General features: G+C 37.4%; 1 protein-coding gene across 1 annotated transcript in view; it reads left to right on the forward strand.

Annotated features, from left to right (window-relative positions):
- The window catches only part of FKBP5 (FKBP prolyl isomerase 5), a 60,529-nt gene that overhangs the window by 17,221 nt on the left and 23,259 nt on the right, over window positions 1-20,049 (forward strand). Inside the window, exons 2-4 of the mRNA XM_042463529.1 lie at window positions 11,341-11,467; window positions 14,058-14,202; window positions 18,339-18,481. Coding sequence (XP_042319463.1) covers window positions 11,363-11,467; window positions 14,058-14,202; window positions 18,339-18,481 — 393 coding nt within the window. The 5' untranslated portion in view covers window positions 11,341-11,362. The remainder of the gene's footprint in view (window positions 1-11,340; window positions 11,468-14,057; window positions 14,203-18,338; window positions 18,482-20,049) is intronic.

Here is a 20,049-nt window from a genome sequence, read left to right on the forward strand (position 1 = left end):
CCATGTGGCATTGTAGGTTTCCTGGCTCAAGCATTATGCTGATGTGTCTACAAGGAAAGGGATTCTATCTTTTGATCCCACAAAAAAGTACTTAAGCTGAAGTTAGAGTGTGCATATTCAAGTCATCAACTGTGGTCAGTGAACATGGGTATTTGAATGACTAACTTTCCCTGCAGTATACCTGGAAGTGTGGGGGGGGGCACAATTGCTTCCTGATAGTTGCTTATCTGTACGTTGTGAGAAATATCAGTTAAATACACACCTTTTCAAATGTGCTGGTAATTTAGGGTGTGTGCACATGAACATTATTTTCCAGATATAACCATTAAAAGCCAATCATTGACTACTATTTAATATATTGAAGTTTTATGTTGGAAACCATCCAAAGGTGTGCAGTAGAGATATTGTCTACCTGAGGAAATGATCTGAACATTGTAAGTTGTAAAAGGGAGTTCAAGCAAGGCATTCACTCTGTTCTTTCTCATGTTTCATGGGTTGTTATTTTTCCCATTTCCTGATACAGTATTCATTGATGTTTAGGTGCTGCTGGGCATGCTTTGCTAGGCTGTGTTTGAATTTTCCCTCTTTGTGGTAATTCACAAACTTACATACTTCTGTGTACGTAGGTTCCCCCACGTGTGTCGAGGTTATAGCCTTATTATTATTATTATTATTATTATTATTATTATTATTATTATTCACACTGCATTTAGCAGATAAGTTTCATTAGTGGAGAGAGAATTTTTTTAAAACTCTGTTTGATTATACTTTTAACTATATTTTCATTTCCTGGTGTACCTCTTTTTGGGCTCTTCAGAACCAGCTACATCTGAATGTTGCAAACACAACTGCATTTCCAATCTCAATGTAAATATTTAACAACAATACACATTATACATTAATTTAACACATATACACTGTTCAAAAGGTTCCACGATTCATATGAGATGCTAGTGCAGGACTTGGCTGTAGGACTCTTCAGCCTGTGCTGCTCAGTACTTCTGTAACATTCGGTGCATCCTTAAATCTAAGACTTAAGCCAAGAAATTCAATATTTGGGGTAGGGGTAGAGTTTAACACTGTTTTGATGTATTTTTAACTTTGAAGAAGTTCCACAAAGTGCCTTTTTTGGTGGTAAGTCAGGTATGAAAATAACTGACAAATGTGGTAACAGAGTACTAAAGATCTTTATTTAAAACAGCATAGCTGAGCTTGCAGAGATAGCTTCTTATTTCATGACAGCTCTGAAGAGTAGAATATTGTAAAGCCAGAGGTTGAAGTCAATTTGAGGGAAGTTAACAATAACAACAATTTCCATGAGATTATAACCTTAAAATATATATTTTGCAATACCAAGCATCTGTATCACATCAAAGGATATTAATTATATATTTATTTAAGTAATTTTTATTATGCTAAGGGTGATATCTCACTTGTTACCTTTGTGGTATTAGTTCAGAGGCAGACTACATATGAGGATCTTGCCTCTGAATTTGACAGTCTATTATACCAAGAATGGATATCATGTGGCCCTGTGATGTTGTTGGGCTGCAAATTCCAGCAGCTCCATGGACAATAGTGAGGAATTCTGGGAGTTGCAGTCCAGCAGTATCTGGAAGACCAAATGTTTTCCACCCTTGAAACAGACTTGACATAAGCAATGCACAAAACAGTGTGTGCCCCTGAATATATACTGCAAAGGAGCTAAATAAGACTTAAGGGTACGAATCCCTCTTTTGGGAAGGAAAATGGCATCTGTGCCTTCCCACTCCCAGTGATCAGTGGTCCTGACTATTTAGTTAGTTCACATGTCTGATAACTAAATAGATTTTCCCTCCGTGTGGTATTTCTTGTATGTCTAGATAGAAGTCTATGTGTGAATTACTCTTGCTGGAATGTAGCAAGAATGTTTGTAAACATTTTACTAAGCACCAGAAACATTTCTATAAAACCGGCTCTTTTTCTCAGGTGCTTAACTGAAGTTTTTAACATGGGAGAGCTATATATATGTAATCCATGTATATATAATATGGAAGTATTCTGGGGAGAGAGGGGGATATGCCTACCTGAATGAATTTGTATTGGCTGTATGTCTGTATCTCAAGATCATGTTTGAAATGAAATACAGTGGGCCCTTAATAAAGAAAATCCTTAATAAAGAATCCATGCATACTGAGGGCCGACTATATAGCACTGTTCTTCACACATCACATATATATGTCTTTATAAAATTATAGGTTCTTTGGTTTTTGCAGTTTGTATACATTTATTGCTATGTGTGCAGGAACATACACAGGCACTTCCCTGAAGCTAGTGTGAGTGATTAGAAAAGAAAGTGGATTCTCTGTCATTTATATGCAGCAAAAATAAAGCCATGAACATCACAAAAGGCCAAGTACAATACTTTTTCAATGCATCCATTTTGTTAACATTCATATAATTTCATTGTCTGAAGTAATTTAGAAGACAATGGCATTGTGACTTCAGCTAAATATCTAATTCAGTTCTGGTTTTGTTTATATTTGTTTTTTTGAAGTAGCATATAAAAGTGATTCATTGGATTGCTCATCCTTTTTGCATATAAGTTTTGTGGAATCATAGATCTCAGTTTTTCACTATTTTTCTGCATTTATTGCTGGAGTGGAAAGAACCATACAACTGTTCATAAGCTCTTCAGATGATGGTTATCTATTACCGAAACAGCATCCAGCTATGCCACCTGGTAAAATGCTTTGGTTAATGAGGGAGCCTCCAAAATAATCTCTGAGACATGATTTGGGAGATGCTAATTTTAAAGAAAAGAATGATACCTAGAAGCATGTTCTAGTCTTTACATGTGCCTAAAGTAGGCCTTGGATTCTAGGCTACTTCCACAATCCTGCAATTAGGTTCGTTGTGGCTCTTGATGTGTGAAGCAAGCAACAAAATTATATACATTTATTAAATTGAAAGAAAATTGCAGGATACATTTTCAAAATAGTATCTCTTGGTATTGTAAAGCCATCTGTTCTGAATTTAACTGGGATCTCCTTGTTTTAGCTACATGGTTTAAAAATGTTTCTGGTAGTATAGCTCTGGAATTTTTATATTATAGACTGCCTTTTGAATTAGAGGAGGTCAAATTTGGAGAAAAAATCCTGCACAAAGGAGTGTGTGTATGTTTTACTTTCCATAGGGGCTTTCAGTATGTAAACCATTTAAAAACAGTGACCAGTCCCATCAAGAAAAAAGAACAAATAGTATTTCCACCTCCCTCACTTAGATAACTTGCCGTTTGGCTGATTATGATGAAATACTTTGCAGTTTCAAAAATTATTTCCAAAGTTGCAGCATATTTTACTTGTAATTTGTCATTGTGCTTTTAATTTTCCTGTGTTTGTTATTTCTTGTAACTGTTACTTTGGGGAGAAAAAAAATAGCTGTCCTGTATAGTGCGCCTTTAATTTATTTATTACAGATTTCAGATGAAAGCCTTGCTGTGAAATTCACATCCATTTGTTTGACAGTTTTCCTGACATGGAGAAACGGAGATTTGGCTTTGCCAGAATGCTGTGTAAAAATTGTTGTCTTCTGTGACTAAGCAACCTTATTTTTATGTGGCAAATTATTCCTAAAATAATTTCAACAGAGATTTATTAGATCATGTATCAGTTTAATTATGACATTGTTATTCTGATGATTAAAGTTTATGAACAAGATATATCACCATATGTAGTTCCAGTTTTGTGGCTGTATATCTTGAGTGGATAGTGCTCTATTCTGGCTTATTTATTATTGCATGGTATAGTAGGAAAACCTACATAGTACAATTGCCTAGTATCAGTAATTTGTATATTTAGTATCAACATTGCATGGAAGATGTATAAATAAGGGAATGAATAAGGAACAAATCAGTGTTGATTTTGGATTATTTTAATGCTGAAGCTTCCAGTAGAGGCAATTTTATTAACAAAGTCAATATTGAAAATGGCATGGTGCTCTGGATTTACCACATATCCCTGATCCAACATGGTCCAGGTATGGAAACAGGCATGCTTGTGCAGACAACATGAGTGAAGATCTGTATCTATATGGACATTAAGATAGGTATTATGATGTCTATCTAGCTGGATGTGGTTAGAAAACTTATAGTATGTATTGACCTTGTTAAAAAATGTATGTGTTTGAGGAATTTTTAAAGGGTGTTAAAAACGAGCTACATATATGTAAAATGCATTAAAATAGGTGAAATTAATAAAATAAATTCTTTCTTAACTATTAGAAAATTCTTGTGGTGGGGTTAAGTGTCATTTCTTTAGCCCCATCAGGCTCCTGCTATCAGAATGGAAGGAGGGGTCATGTTTGCCACACTTTTCCTTTTAAATTTGCTTTAAAAAACTCCTCCTGTGAGCAGTGAGGGGGAAACACATCACCCCTTGAGTTGTGCTAAACTTGCCCCGCACCCGTATTATAAGGGATATAAAGACTGGGTGAAGGCAGGATATTGCATACCCAGAACTTCCTTTGCTTGTGATGTGGTAAACTATCCCAATGTGCTCATTTCTCATCCATGTCAACATTGGAGATACCAAGGGCCATGAAATTGTAGCCTAAATGTTTCTGTTGTAAAAACAATAAAACAAGTGAAGTAGAAAGTGCTTTCATAGTCTCCTGTGTTATTATATATGTTAAGGATGCTCACTGGTACCATCCTTAACGTAGTTACTACTGCCCTACAGTAGTGATACAGCAACTACTGGCAGTTTTGAGGCCACAAAGAGATGGAGGTGAAAATCAACTCAACCTCCCCCTCATGGTTTCCTGATTTGTGCGGAGGGCCCACTGACCACATAGCCAACTCCCATAACAGGCCGACAACTGACGCTCAGTTTGCATCCCATTGAGAAGATAGACCCACCATACTGGAGCAATCGCAGCAATAAGCCGTGTCATTATGCTTTTTCTCTTCTGCAGCAAATGCATGTGTATAAGTGCACAGATGCTCTGCTAGCAGCAGCCAATCATCTCCCCTGCCCCGCTCAGCCATGAGCCCATTGGATCCCCCACGCTAACATCTACATAATCACACAATTGATCAACTGCACATCAGTGACACATTGGTACAGCATGTACCTGTCCTGTCATGATATCCCCTCTTTCTATATCCCTTCTTTCTCCCCTTCCCCTCATGGCCCCTCAACGGACCAGCCATTTGGTTAATATTTTTATTAGATCCATTTTATTGTTGATAATATGACATGTTTGTCATCGTTTTGCTTCACAGGATGTGCGGTGGGTCAGTGGTATTCCTGACCACTCATGCATTTGTGCAATCAATTTGTGGGCCAGCAACAAATTTACAGTGCTGGCAGCTGCCTGGTCCCCCCCTCCCCCCCCAATTCTTTCTGGCTTCAACTGAAGCAATCTGCAATTTACAGTAGTTTGCTCTGGTCTTAAGCCTTTGGGCGTGGATTGGGCCCATTTTCCGGCTGTTTCAATAATGTGCATCATCTGCACAGGTGAGCTCTGATACAAGTTGAGGCCATTTCTTTCAGCCCGTGTGGACAAACCCTGAGTTTAAGCAATGAAATGAGTTTAGCAGAAAATTTCCTGCAGACCTAAAACAATGGTAATCTGATTCGGCATTATTTCTGTGACATATTTAGTAATTGAAACCGAAGAAGTATTCAACATTAAATGTATATGGTATAAACTGTGAAATGTTTTTCTGATAGCTCAAAATATTTCCCAGGGAGAATCAATAAAGTGCAAATATTGAAACCACTCAGTAGCACCAGTGGCCTGACACAGACAGCAGCAGCATGAGGTGCCCTTCCTATGTTAGAATACAGGCTATCCCTGCTCAGTTGTGTATGCCCCCCATATGTTCTTTATATTTTAAGAAATAAAGGCACTAAAAACTGTTAATCTGTTAATTTTACCCTAATTAAAGTGTATATGCTGTTCATAAATGTCTACCAATAATTATTTAGCAATACTCACCTGAAAAAATTAGACACAACTTTGATTTTAGATATGTTTTGTGGTTTATCTTGTGTCTATGACTTCTATTGTAATCATTATGTTACTAATTAATTTTATTAAACCATACATTTTTAAAAATAGGGTATGAGGTTCTACAGAAAAATGTAAATATGGAAGCTCTTCCACCTCACCTTGTTGAATTTTGGCATCATTACATTTTTCCTCCTGTGGTTGAGATTTGTGTGTGCATTTGTCCAAATGCCAAAGATGATAAACCAGGAACTTTAAAAAGTCAATATATGTGTGCTAAAGTTACTCTATTGAGCTGTGCCCAGTACTGTGTGTGTATATGTATAAGCAGCTCTGTGAAATTTTCCTTTCAGATTGTGTTTGATTAGTAAATGAATGATTTGGCTGGGAAGAACAAAATATGAAAATCTGGCTTTATTGACGCTATCTTTACTAAGCAACAGAACTCATTGGGGCTGCTTTGCTTATGAGATTTTCCAACACCAAGATAATTTGTATGCCAAGGGGAAAAAAAGGTGTACATGGTACAAATGTTTGGATTCAATGAATTTGTTTTTCCCCTTGACATCATATGGTACCCTATTATCGTTCCACTCACTAGCAAAGCTTATGTTACACTTGAAAAGTGAAACAGAACATGCAGTATTATCAACAAGAGTCCATATTAAACATAAAAATGGATTAAGATAAACTCCAGAGTAAATTAAAAAGTGTTCTGTAATAAGAGTTTTCAGAATATGCCTAAAAGGCACAGGTATGAGTTGGAATCGATTCGAGGGAGGTTAGCAGCAGCAGCAGCAAATACCAAGCAAACCTGACTGTATGACTGTGGTCCATCACCATCCAGAATGATATACATGTGTAATAAATTTTCTTTGAGTAGCTTCTGAGGTATGCTATCCACTCCTCTTCCAGGCCCTGATGATTCCTGTCTTCATCTTTCAGCACATCAGAGTCTGTTTTATTAACTCAGAGGAACACAAACACAAATAGCAAATACTGAAGTAGAAGTTCTACCCAACAGACTCAAATGAATCCATCTGTGGAGATACTGGTCTATTCCATTATAGTTCTTGGGGGTTCAAGATTTAACATAATACAAGATTTTATCAGATTCTATGGTCATTTGTCAAAGAGACACCTAAAAGAGTCTTCATGCCAAGGATGCCAGAGGGGCTGTAGGACTATTTAGCATGCTTTACAATCTGCTGTTAATGGAGGTATGGTTCATTGTGCTAGATATTAAAATAAATTTTGTAATACTGTTAAAAAGAAAGAGTCTGCATCTGTGACTTTCTGTTTTAGACATATTGTTCCTAGTTGGACATTTTTTCTGGAGAAAGAAGGAGACTTAATTTGGTTTTCAAATTCTGTTTAATTATGCCTGTATATTCTGGACAGTGATCATGTTAGCACAGATGGGTGCTTTCTTTTACTAGAATGCATTGATACAAACTATCTCAATCTGGAGAGATAAAAGTGTTAAATGAGAGCCAATATTTTCATTACTTGCACTAATGTGTTAGGTTGTGTTTGGGAAATAACAGACATGGAAGAATAAAAACGATAGAATTTCATTAGTTGGATTTAAAATGAGAATGGTAAATTATACAGTATCCTTTCTGTGTCAGTAATACATTGTGCCAAGGCATTTGTGTGTCTTTCTAGTTAATGATCAAACATAGTACTTTGTTCAAACACTATCAGATGTTGCTTTCTAGAATAAGACAGGCTTTGATTTTTCCGCTTTTTTAAGCTGCTAGTTAAACAAGACTTATTTTATTTTCAGTTAATATTATTAATCTATAGCTACACTTAAAAGGTGAAATAAGATCGGGATGTTTAGGCTGCAAAATTGATAGCTTTTTTAAAACTAGTTTATAGCACACATAGATATGTTGTATAATTTTTTGGTTCATCTGTAGTAGTAAGGAATAGCAAATAAATAAGTAGCCATTACTGTGTGCATGGAGAGCCAGTGTGGTATAATGGTTTGAGTGTTGGACTACGGCTCTGAAGACCAGGGTTCATTTCCCAGCTCGACCATTAAACCTACTGGGTGACCTTGAGCAAGTCACATACTCTCAGCCTCAGAGGAAGGCAAATCCTGAAGAAATCCTGCAAAAAAAAACCAACACAAAACCAAAAACACTATGATAGGCTTGCCTTATGGTCACCATAAGTCATAAATGACTTGAAGGCACACAACAACAACAACAACAACAAACCGCGTAATAGGTCTATGAATGAATTTTCTGGCTGCGTGAAGCACTAATTTTAAAAGTTTTGTTTGTACATAATCTTGTTTTAAACAGTCCTAGAGTTAGCACGCAGCAGCCCTTTTCTTTCTGTGATACCACCTGTCTCTCCTTCCTTCTTCATTTACTGGGACATTCAGAGCTGACTTAGTAGGAACAGTAGGGGACAGACAGAACTGATGGAGAAACAGGACAAGAGTAGGTTTTAATGTGATCCCAGACCAACAATATCAGAAATACCAAACACATAAGCCCTATTCTAAGGAAAAGACAATTAATTTTGTTTTCCGTTGGGCTTTTGGGGGAGGCGTCTTCAAAACTTGTGGCCGAATCAATTAAAAGATAATCAATAGTAAAGCAGACAGGCCATTTTCAGACAATACTTTGGGAGAAAATTTTTCACTTGATTAAGGAGCATATTTTAGGAGCATATTCTTATGTACTGGATGGTCAAAAGAATGAGTGGTGCTGTTGCATATTTATTTCTTATGTGGCATCTTCCCAAGCTAGTAATTTATCCTTTCCTCAGTTAAATATTCCACCCCTAGAAAACCACTGCACAGTACTGCACCAGCAAGTACAGTAACATTTAATTGCTTTTTTCATATATGTCAACCCAAATCTATCTATTTATTTATTGCCAGAAATGCATGTCTCTTGTGTACAGATGCATTTGGAAACCACATAGAGTGCTCCATCATGGGAAAACATGTTTTAGAAGCCTTAACAAGAAGGTTGTAACGCTTACATTAGCTTTTGAACTTTATGAGTTTGCAACAGTTTGACCCTTTCCATTTTGTGCATAAAATCTATATAAATGGGAAATGGTTTCTAACAAGCTTTGCTCCAAATGACGGCAAAATAACTTTTTCATGGAAAAAAATGCAGCACAGTTAACTTTGCCACAGAGTTCTCAAAAGTATGATCTAATAATTATGGTTTTGTAAATGATCCATTATTTAAAACAAACAAACAAAAAAGCATTTTCCTTCAGTTTGCATACAATGCTTTTCAGTTAAAGTGTTCTCCTGGAAATGTTGTTTTCAATAGCTATGGGAAGTTTTATTATATTGTTTGCATTTCCTGCTGTGTGTAAGTGTTGCATTTTGGTTCTCTGGGCTTGTCTACACTGCTGGGAAAAATATATTCATGTCTTAGTCACTATGAGGAAGACACAATGCTGCAGGGGGTGGGGCAGAGAGATTTGGATGGAAGGAACAGGTTGGTGGGGGGGGGGGGTTGACATGGATCATTTGATGATGACCTGCTCATCACTTATGCATGCCATCCTATGGGAATGCAGATGTGTGGGACAAGAAAGGTGACTGGATCCATACACTTAAAGTGAAAATATGTATATTCACATGCACAATGGGAAGAGACAAAAAAGCAGCACAGACATGACCATATGGCTGAAAATAATGTGGAGATGTTGGACATCCCCTTTGCAAGGGGGAAGTGAGTTTGTCAGGAGGAAATGTGTGGCTGGTTATGCCAGTCTCACCTCGATGTGTGTGGCATTAATAGGGTCACTGCAGACCAGGAAAATGTGTTGCATAGCAGATTTTTTTTTTGTCAGTGTAGACAACCTGTGTCATGCACTGTTTACATGCATTTTCTGCTTACATATTGCTAGGAGACTGTTTTTGAAAACGTAAACTCTTCCATAATCTTTACAATGTTTTTCCCTTCCCCAAACCCAAGCTTACTAGATCTTCTATCACATTCAGTTACACATCTAGTTGTATCTAATTTCAGTATAGACAACCAAGCTGCTATACCTGCTGCATCATTCAGCCACCTGCTTGACTTATATAGAGTAGTCAAAATATGTGAATTGCTACTACAGATGAAATTCTAACACCACTTCAGAAATGAGCAACAGAGTTTAATAAAGACTTGGTGACAACCAATTAATCCTCCTATTTACAGGCAAGGACCACTGAGGCTGAAAGAGAAGCAAGTAACACAAGGCTAGACATGGCAGATAATTTTTTTAATGTATAATTTTACTTGCCATTGTTAAACTATTGGGATTCAGAAATACTTATTGATCTGCTAATCATCTGTATGCCTACTAACAAATTCAAATCCAATTTCTATCATTTCTTTTCTACTTCTTTCTTCTGTGGACTGTGTCCTTGAAACACATACATCCTTATTGCATTTGTGTGCTAGAGAAAGCAAACGCTATATTAAGTATGTATTCCAAGTGGGAGAGGGAGAAGCATGAACATTTTCTGGAGTGGCAGGATCCAGCTGGTTGCTTCTAAATATATAACTGCTAAAAATGTGTTGATAACTTATTTTATTTATGATGATGTGTACACTAATGTGACATTTTGTTTATGGATGGGACATATGAGTTTTGAAGATTGTATATAACCCATATTATGGATTTTTTTTTTAAAAAAGTCATTTGATAATGAAAACACAGGTGCCTATGTCTTTTTAAAGAGGACTCCATGGTGGAAGACTCATTTAAACTTCTGATTTTGTCTTTCTTGTATAATGTAGAAGATTTTAAAAACGATATTAGTGAATGGTTTAACACTTTCCTTTGTGTGGTCCTATGCACATCTAATTTTTCTTTTGAAATATCCAGATATTCCAGCATCTCTGAAATAGGAAACAATATTCCATGGGCCACATGTGTCTATGGCCTTCCAAAACATGTTTTTCCCAAAACATTCCAAGCACTTTGAAAGTGTGGAAATAGCTGGACTGCTTTCAGAGTGTTATTGCCTCAGTACCAAGAAAAGGAGAGAGAAAAGGGGGAGAAAGAAAATAGGGGAAAGAGGAAATGGACCTCTAGAACACTGTACCACTGCCAGCATGCAACCCTAAGTATAACTTTTAAGGGACTCAGTCCCTCAACAGAGAAAAAAAGGCCCTGCCCCTGTAATGAGTTAAATTTTATTATACCATTCACACTATGAATGGTGTAGTATAACCACTCCATTATTACTATGCTGAGTTGTCATGCTGACATGATAGATAACAGTATTTCACTGTGTTGTTTTGAATTTTGATAGAACAGGTGATCAATATTCATTCAGTGTTTGTGTCTATGTGTTCCTTTGCAAAGGCAGTGCCTGTGAAATGAGAACATGACAACTGATGAGGCTACAAAGAAAGAAGGAGATGTCCCAACAGCAACTCTTGCTGAACAAGGCGAGGATATTACACCAAACAAAGATAGAGGAGTTCTGAAGGTGAGGCTGTGGGGAAAAATGATCAAAATATTCCTTCTGTATATATACCCAAGGAATCCTGAACACTAGTCATTAGACAATTCTTCTTTTCATGTGAGGTTCAGCCATCAATCTTTGCAATCCATTAGAGATTTTACTACCCCGATATCATTCCATACTATTATGTTGTAAAAATAGTGGTCCTGAAATCTTCTATGCATTCTATTTTATTTCAGTTTAGTAGTAACAATGTTTCATATTTTAAAATGCATGTACGTATCAGTGTGTGTGTGTGTGTGTGTGTGTGTGTGTGTGTATATACACATACAGCTGTCATTGTTTTCCTTTCTTTTCTTTTTTTCCATTGCCTTCAAATTGTTTCTGACTTATGGTGATCATAGGGTTTTCTTGGCAAGATTTGTTCAGAGGAGATTTGCTATTGACTTCCTCTGAGGCTGAGAGCATGTGACAGTTGGTTTCATAGCTGAGCTGGGAATTGAACCCTGCTCTCCAGATTTCTTCAGAGTGAAAAAGGGACTATCTATATCAAGAGCAAGCAAAGTGTAACCTTGGTGTCCCAGGACTGTTTTTTGGATCCTTGACCCTCCAAATTCCCCAGAATGTTTTCCCCCCTCATCAAAAAGGTGACTTGTCATTTCTGGAAACCTCCAGTAATGACAATTCACTTTTTAAGTAACTTTCATGACCCCATTTGTATTAAAAATAGAGCTCCTCTTGACTAAAGCACAATAGGATGTAAATTGCATCATTCTGCAATTAGCATTAAAAATACCAGTTTTTCAAAACCAGAAATGGACTTCTGGCCACTTCTGTTTGTGGTTTTGGGCATTTTTGGCAGTCCGTGTTGATATTGGAGAGTCCCAGGGGTAGACGATTAGCCTCTGAACCTGCCAGAATTATAGATTCCTGACCTAGATGCAAGATTGCATCTTTTTGGCAGCCTTGTAGCCTTTTTATTATTCCATCCAGGCACTTCAATGAATTTAAGAGCTCACCAGAGCCCTATGCCTGAGTAATTAAACAGAAGGATGGATTGGCACTCTGTCCAAGTCAGAGGACCAACATCATTACTTTAGCCTTGTTCTCGAATTTTGTTTCAATCAAATCACTCTCATCCAGTGTGAGTGCACCAAGACAACAAAACCTAGCCAAGGATAAAGAGTAGTTTCAGTGACATGCTTAATGTGTCCAAGCAGTGTTTCTTGCCCAGCAGACACATGCATTTTAACCTTCTGTTCTCCCACTATTCATGTTTCACTATGTTGGGTAGAAACTGACTAATTCTTTCTTCTGTCATTTTACCTTGGTTGGTGTATGGTGGAATGAAGTGAAAGAGTGAAAAACTCTACTCTATGTAAAAATAATTTTAAAAATGTACCGTATCTAACGTTATTTGTATCCTTATCTTTCATTTGTAATTTCTGAGCTGATTCACAGCAAAATTAAAATAGAAATATTTCCATGATTAAAACACAATCACAGGTGCAGTACAGACCACAGAAAAGCACCATGCTAGTGCCGATTTTAGAGTTGAGGACCACACGGCAACTGCATGGTCCCTAACCATAATACAAGCAAGCAACACAATAATGGCAGCATCCCGTGTACATGGTTGCCGCTGCTATGATATAATGGACGCATAGTGTCCACACATTGCGCCGCTCCAGTTATGTCACGAGTGTGCCATTGGCGCACTTGCAATGTAACTGTAGTGGTGCAAAAAGAACCCATTTTTTCTGGGTTCTTTTTACTCCATAGTGATGGTGCACGGTTTGGGGGCTGCACCATCCTTCTGGAGTAAAAACAGGTGCCTGCAGACTGCCGTTTTGTGGCGGTCTGTACTAGAAATGTACTAAAAATTGATTATTATTATAACTGAGATTTTTTTTTTAATGTAAAAAACTATCAAATTTAAAAAGGAGCTGAGTGAACAGCAGTTTCTTTTGGTAGCATGTGGGTATAATAAAAGGTGGAGTCAGATGAATGGGCAAGAAATGGATTTTGTTACAACCAAAGTGCCCCTACAAAAAAGAAATATCTGTCCATAGCCTTCACTTGCCTCAATTCAGAGGAAGGAAGCATGCTGCCCTTCTCTTTCAAAAAGTGTAATAGTCCAGCAGTTCAATAGGTTTCTGACCTGTACCAGTCTTTGAGTGCATTTACACTGTAGAAATAATAGGGTTTGATGCCACTTTAAGTACTGTAGCTCCATCTTATCCAACCCTGGGATTTGTAGTTTTACATGGTGTTTAGTTGGTGCCTCACAAAATTCTCTTATATTAAGATTTGATTATGTGAATCTGAACTGTTAAGTATCTTTTTTAAAAAAAACATCCAATACAGCAAACTGAGTCTTAACAAATGTTAAGAACAATTGGACTGGAAGTGGTGTAGTTTTCTGGAATATTGTCCTTATATAGTTGCCCTCTTACATCTAGTGATTGTTTTTCAGCTGGCCTATCGGCTTACATCTAGATACTGACCCTAAATTTACAGACTCATGTATCTGATTGATGTGGAAATCCTTTGCAAGTGTCCAAGCAGTACACATGAGCTCCTATCTACTTGACTTTTCATATCTTCATTCTAGATTGTGAAGAGGCCAGGGAATAAAGATGAATCTCCAATGATTGGAGACAAGGTTTATGTTCACTACAAAGGAAAGCTGGCAAATGGGAAAAAGTTTGATTCCAGCCGTGACAGGAATGAGCCATTTATCTTCAGCCTGGGCAAAGGTAAAGAGTGGAAAAGGTGGAGAAAGGTAAAGAAAGCTTTAGGGATATAGTGCGGGTTCTTGTCAATCAAATGACAGTTTAATTATATATAATCCTGTTTTCAGAGAGACTGTGACTATGAGTAAGAGCAAATACAGGAAGGGCTGGGAACTGGCAGGTGTGGGGTTCTGCCAGTGCTATGCAATTCAGTCATTTTGTTTCCTTGCCTATTGTGAAATGTTGTGTCAAATGTTACTACGTTCTTGTTAGTCCTGTTTAAGACACAAATCCTCAAACATGACAAACTGAAGTTGGTTAAATTATTAAGTTGCCCCAATATAGTCTAGGAAATTTCAAAATTAATACCTACGCCAGTAAGCTAGGAATTTAAAAGATATTCCTGACAAAATTACAAGTCCTGTGGTTTCTTGAAGGAAATAATGACAATTTAATAGCTGTTTAGATTTCTAGTGTCGATTATCCCCCAACTGCACTTGTTAAAAATAGGAAGTATTGCTGAATCAACAACTTATCATCCAAACTGTATGCACACAAATATATTTTTTTGGGGTGGGGACATATCCTCCAGCACCTGTATATAAGCATGGACATTTTGAATACAGTTTATTTGTCTGTTCTTAATGTACATATTCATTCCCCCACTTTTCCAGGCTCAAACTAGGCTTCCAGTTGAACACCCAGCTAACACTTGCTGGTTTTGTGCAATTTTCTTTGACAAGCAACCAAGATCAACTTCTACATATTAAGCCAGGGATCTACAAGAATCCTGGCTTCTCATGACCAACTAGTGTGCTGATGCACATTGCTTAACCATTCTTTCATGCAGCAGGAGTGGCTAAACAGAGCTTGGCTCTATGATTTATCATGTTGTGCAAACCTAGGTGCAATTACCACTCTGGTTTGCTTTCTTCCCCTATAAACGAAAGATGGAATCCATGTTTTGTTTTAGTTTTTTTAATAGGCACCAATTTTGATTTGTTCAGAAAGAAATACACCACAATGGCAGCTGCACCTGGTTTTACACAACATGATAAACTATAAAATGACACCCCATGGTTTGTTTGGCTGCTCCTTCTGCAAGCATGAATAAACTGGGTTTATGTGGCTCCCTGGTTTGTCATGTAGCATGAACAAGATACTGAGTAAGAGTGAGATGGGATAGTAAAAAGCTGGCTTCATCTAGCACTTTGTCTGGTTGTTGCCTTTTTGTGCATTTATTAAGTAAGTCTAGAATTGTTTGCAACTGTGAAGAAAGCTTACATGTTCAGTAGCCTCATATGTTGCATGTTGCTTTTTTCAGGTGAGGAAATCAAATGGCTGAACCATCTTTCTAGTAAAATGAATCAAGAACCAATCATAAGAACTACTAAGCCTGTACCCCTGAACAAACATTTATAGCCAGCTCCCTTTTCCATTGATAATAAAGTAACAAATCATAAATACAACAGTGCCACACAGAATGTGTAGACATCATTCATCCCAGATAGTAAATGTGAAAAAAATGCCCATGGGAAATATTACCAACCACATCCTTATTTGTAAGTGGTACTTGTGGCCCTAACAATGTGGAATGAATGTTGTCTTCCTATTCTGTATAGGCAAAATATTGTTGCATTTTGAAGATGCTGTAAAAGCTAAAGAAGTTTGTATATGAAAGACAATATACTGGAAACTTCTTGTTCCATTCTATATAAAATAAGTGTGTGTTTAAGGTTACATGCTTTTTAACTCCTTTGATTTAACTTTCTTCCTGGAATATTAGTTCTGTATTTTATTCTGTATATATTCTCTATTAAAGAAAAACAGATAAATCTCTTTTTTCCACCCAAACCTACAATAGTAACTGGTGCAATTAAGGAATACACACATCATATCAGGATGCTTGTCATGGTCAGGATCCTACTGGGTCCACCAGTGTGGTTATGCCACTGCCAGTTGAAGTCGAAGCCAGTGGCAACAGAAAAAGTTTGAAACTACCACTAATGGTGAGGAAATGAAAAAAGAGCTGTCAGTAATTGTGAGGGAAGAAGGAAACAGGGTGTCTGTGCCACTTATTTGTCTATTCCCTGTCTTCCGGGACAGTCCTCAGAGCCAAGGCACTCTGAGCAGGTTGGCATACACAGGCACCTATCAAGGTTTTTGTTTGCTAGCAAGGTGTTAACTGGAATTCCCTTAAATGTTCTCAGGACACAGATTAAATTAAATTAAATTAAATCAAAAGAATGAAATGAAATTAAAAGTACTGAGATAATGTATATGTTAATTGGAGCCTGAGTTGTTGTATTTTTAAATAAATATTTTCTGTTAAACTTCTTCTGAGAAAACTAGGACTTCAACTGTAAAAAAAGAACAGCAGAACCTTTTTGAATCTTTTTTCATTGACAATAGCTTCAGAGAAGTAATTGTCTTATTCTGTAAGAGGCTGGATTGGCTGAAAACTGAAAGATTTCTTACGGAACAAATCTTTGTGAATTTGTACTGATAGTTCACAAAAATCTTAGTTATTATGATTATTTTGACCTCCAGAATCTAGAGGTTTTCTCTCCAAGCTCATCTTTTATATCTGAATCCAGACAACAATAAAAATGATTGACAGTTCTTGTAAACTGGAAGACATGCAAGTGTCTGTCACTGATGGCATTCACCCTACCCAGTCATTCACCAAGGTATCCTTAGAGTAGCCTCCTGATAGCAAGGTTTACTACTTAGTTTTATTTGGTGATATCAGGAGACATTCTCTATAGCTGTGTTTCAGCTGTGGATAATCCTTCCTCACAAGGTGTATCAAAGAATGAGTCTGACAACAGTAAGAGAATTGCTTTTTTGGCAAGCAGATACAGTCTGGGGGTTGTCCACATGGACAAATAAAATGTCCTCCCCTGTCCTCTTGGTGGGAAGTCCAGACAACACAGGGTCCCTTTTCCGGTTCTGGGGTGAAGAACCACCTGGCATTGCAATCGGTGGGGGGGGGGAGAGATAATTGGGGGACATCAGGGCAACTCCAGGGCCAGAATAGTCCAGACTGTTCTTGGAGTATCGTGGCCTTGGAGAAAGTATTTGTTTGCTTGGATTTTACCAGTTTTGTTATGTTTTTGAGTCCTTGGGAATGGATGAATTATCATCCTAGATTATTATCTGTAGCTTCATAGCTGTTTTGGCTGTTTATACAACCATGTTTGGTACTAATATGTGCTCCATCTAAGCTTACATCTCTTTCCTCATGCACAGTTGGTGGGGTGGGGAGCATGCAAGGTCAAAAATCATTGTGGCTTGTGATATTGAACCATGATTTAACGTTGTGTCTGATTTGGGTTGTTATGTAAAGCTGCATTGCCCAACTCCTTTTTCAGTTCAAAGGGCTGCAATGCAAAGCCATGGGAGTAGTGGTTAAATCTTCCCTCCCTCCTTGATCAGATGAAGGGATAATTGCAGGTTGTTAGGACTGAAAGTCTCTCCCATCCTACAGCAGTCATCACTGAGATCTCCACCGGGGATACATCCACACTGCAGAAATAATCCAGGTTGAAATTAACTTCCATGACTCAGTACTATGGAATTCTGAGAATTGTAGTTTGTTGTGGCAACAGAGCTCTCTGTCAGAGAAGGCTAAATATCTCACAAAACTACAGTTCCCAGAATTCCATAACATTAACCCATGAAAGTGGTGTCAACCTGGATTATTACTGCAGTACAGATGCAATCTGAAATCACTGGTTCTCTCCTGCTGTTACCTATTAGTGTGAGAAAACAGTTTTTTTCCACTCACACTCCATCTGTTCAGCTATGTTTTGGGGTAACTGGGTGGTATCCTGCCAGCTCCTTGGCAACACTAGTGCTGGCCAAAGAGTATCTCTAGACCCATAGCCAAAGGCTGTGCATCCCAGCATAGATCTCTTTGCTGAAATGAGTGAAAGTTGTAGGATAGGAAACTTGTCCACAACTTACTTAAACACTTGAGCAGTTGAGACTTATAGATAAGCTTGATGTGTTTTTCATAAGAGTTTATATACCTGAGCATTAAAATGTACATTTCCAAAATATCTTGAGGTATTTTAAAAGGAAAGAATATAAACTTACGTTTTTCTTCTGTAAGCTTACTAAACAAAACTCTTCAATTGACATTTCTTTTTTATTAGGCCAAGTCATCAAGGCCTGGGATATTGGGGTTGCCACCATGACAAAAGGGGAAATCTGCCACTTGCTGTGTAAACCAGAATATGCATATGGTTCTGCTGGTAGTGTTCCAAAGATCCCCTCAAATGCAACACTCTTCTTTGAGGTGTGTATATTTATTGATTTTACTTGTTCCATTTATCTCCTAAGCTCTCACCAAATGCTAAAAACAAAGAACAGCAATAATAAACAAAATAAAATAGCAAGTAGATACATGCAGGTAAGAATCAATAAAAACAACAACTGATTGGACAAATTTCAGCATATTTAGAATGTCCATAACAAGTCAGCTTCTGAGGCCCAAGACCTATCTCCAGAAGAACATACTTGTGTGATAGCAGAAAAGCATCAGAGAACAGGCTAAATGGGCTTTCTTTGGGAAGGACGTTCTAGAGTCAGTGTGCCCAACATAACTGAATGATTTAACCCACTCCTGATGCTGGCCTGTCTGGGACTATGACAGTGGCCCACTTCAGGAGTGGGCCATGTGGTTGCTGCAGTCCTGGTCCATCTGTTTTGATCCTGAGACTCTGATCTGTCCAGTCATGGGAAGTGTACTAATTGCTGCCAAATTTAGCCCTGATGTATTTTTTCCAGTACCCATTCATTTTTTGCTGTCTTTCTCATTCACAGCATTCATGCAGACTAATCCAGCAGCATTTGGATCATTCTTATTAGTAGAAGCTTGTGAACAATATAATCAAAAGCTGCTCTACTGCTATATATTCAATGATACAGTGGTTTGGAGAAATGAGATCACTGGAGGTTTTCACAGGCCAGATAGGAAAGTTTGTCAGAAAAGGGATTCCTCATGTCTGGCTTATTCAAACATTTTTAAGGGCAAGCAGTGTCTCTCTGTTACACCTTTGAATTAGCTGTAATTTTTCAGCAACCATATTGCTATTCAGATGTAATTGAGGGTATGGGGAAGGGAACCTTGCTGAAAGGGAAATCCCTCTTCATACATTTTCTAACACGTGGGATACTTCTTGGAAAATGGGTAAGCTTAGACTTGAAAGATCAAAATGGGCTATATGGGGATATTTATCTTTAATATTTAAATATGGTACTTCAGATATGTATATATTGTAGGTGAATGGAAAGATCTGTGTCACTTTCATATGTCATAAGCATTATCCAGTAGTGGTGAAGCAGTGTTGCACATTGTACTGGTTTTATTAGCTTGGGACAGTTACAGTTTGGGTGCAGACAGGAAAAAGTTTGGTTCCAGTAGAGGCATACCTTCTCCCACAACCAAAAAGATTATTGGAGAAAGAATATGGGGCCAGCCAAAGACATGTTGATACATAAGGCAAAGCACCAAATAGTGTCCACCATTAATCCAATACTGTATTTAAAACATCGAGGAGCATGCTGCTGTCCAGAATATGTGCAGTTTTGGTTTCTAACAAACGTTTTATTTCAAAGCATCTGAAATAAATAAATTTTGACCATGTCAAAGTTTTACATTTAATTGCAGAGAAACAAACAGGTTTTTGAGCAGAATTATTTTTCCTGCCATTCTTACCTGATTTCACATAACAATTGACTTATATAAGCAGCACTTAAATTGTCTTCCCTTACACATTTTGCATTCATTTTGGAATTCATTGTGATTTAAAGAAATTAATGTATTAAGTATTCATAGCATTTAGACAACATCCTGAAAGATAA

This window comes from Sceloporus undulatus, chromosome 4, assembly GCF_019175285.1.
Source record: "Sceloporus undulatus isolate JIND9_A2432 ecotype Alabama chromosome 4, SceUnd_v1.1, whole genome shotgun sequence".
NCBI lineage: Eukaryota > Metazoa > Chordata > Lepidosauria > Squamata > Phrynosomatidae > Sceloporus > Sceloporus undulatus.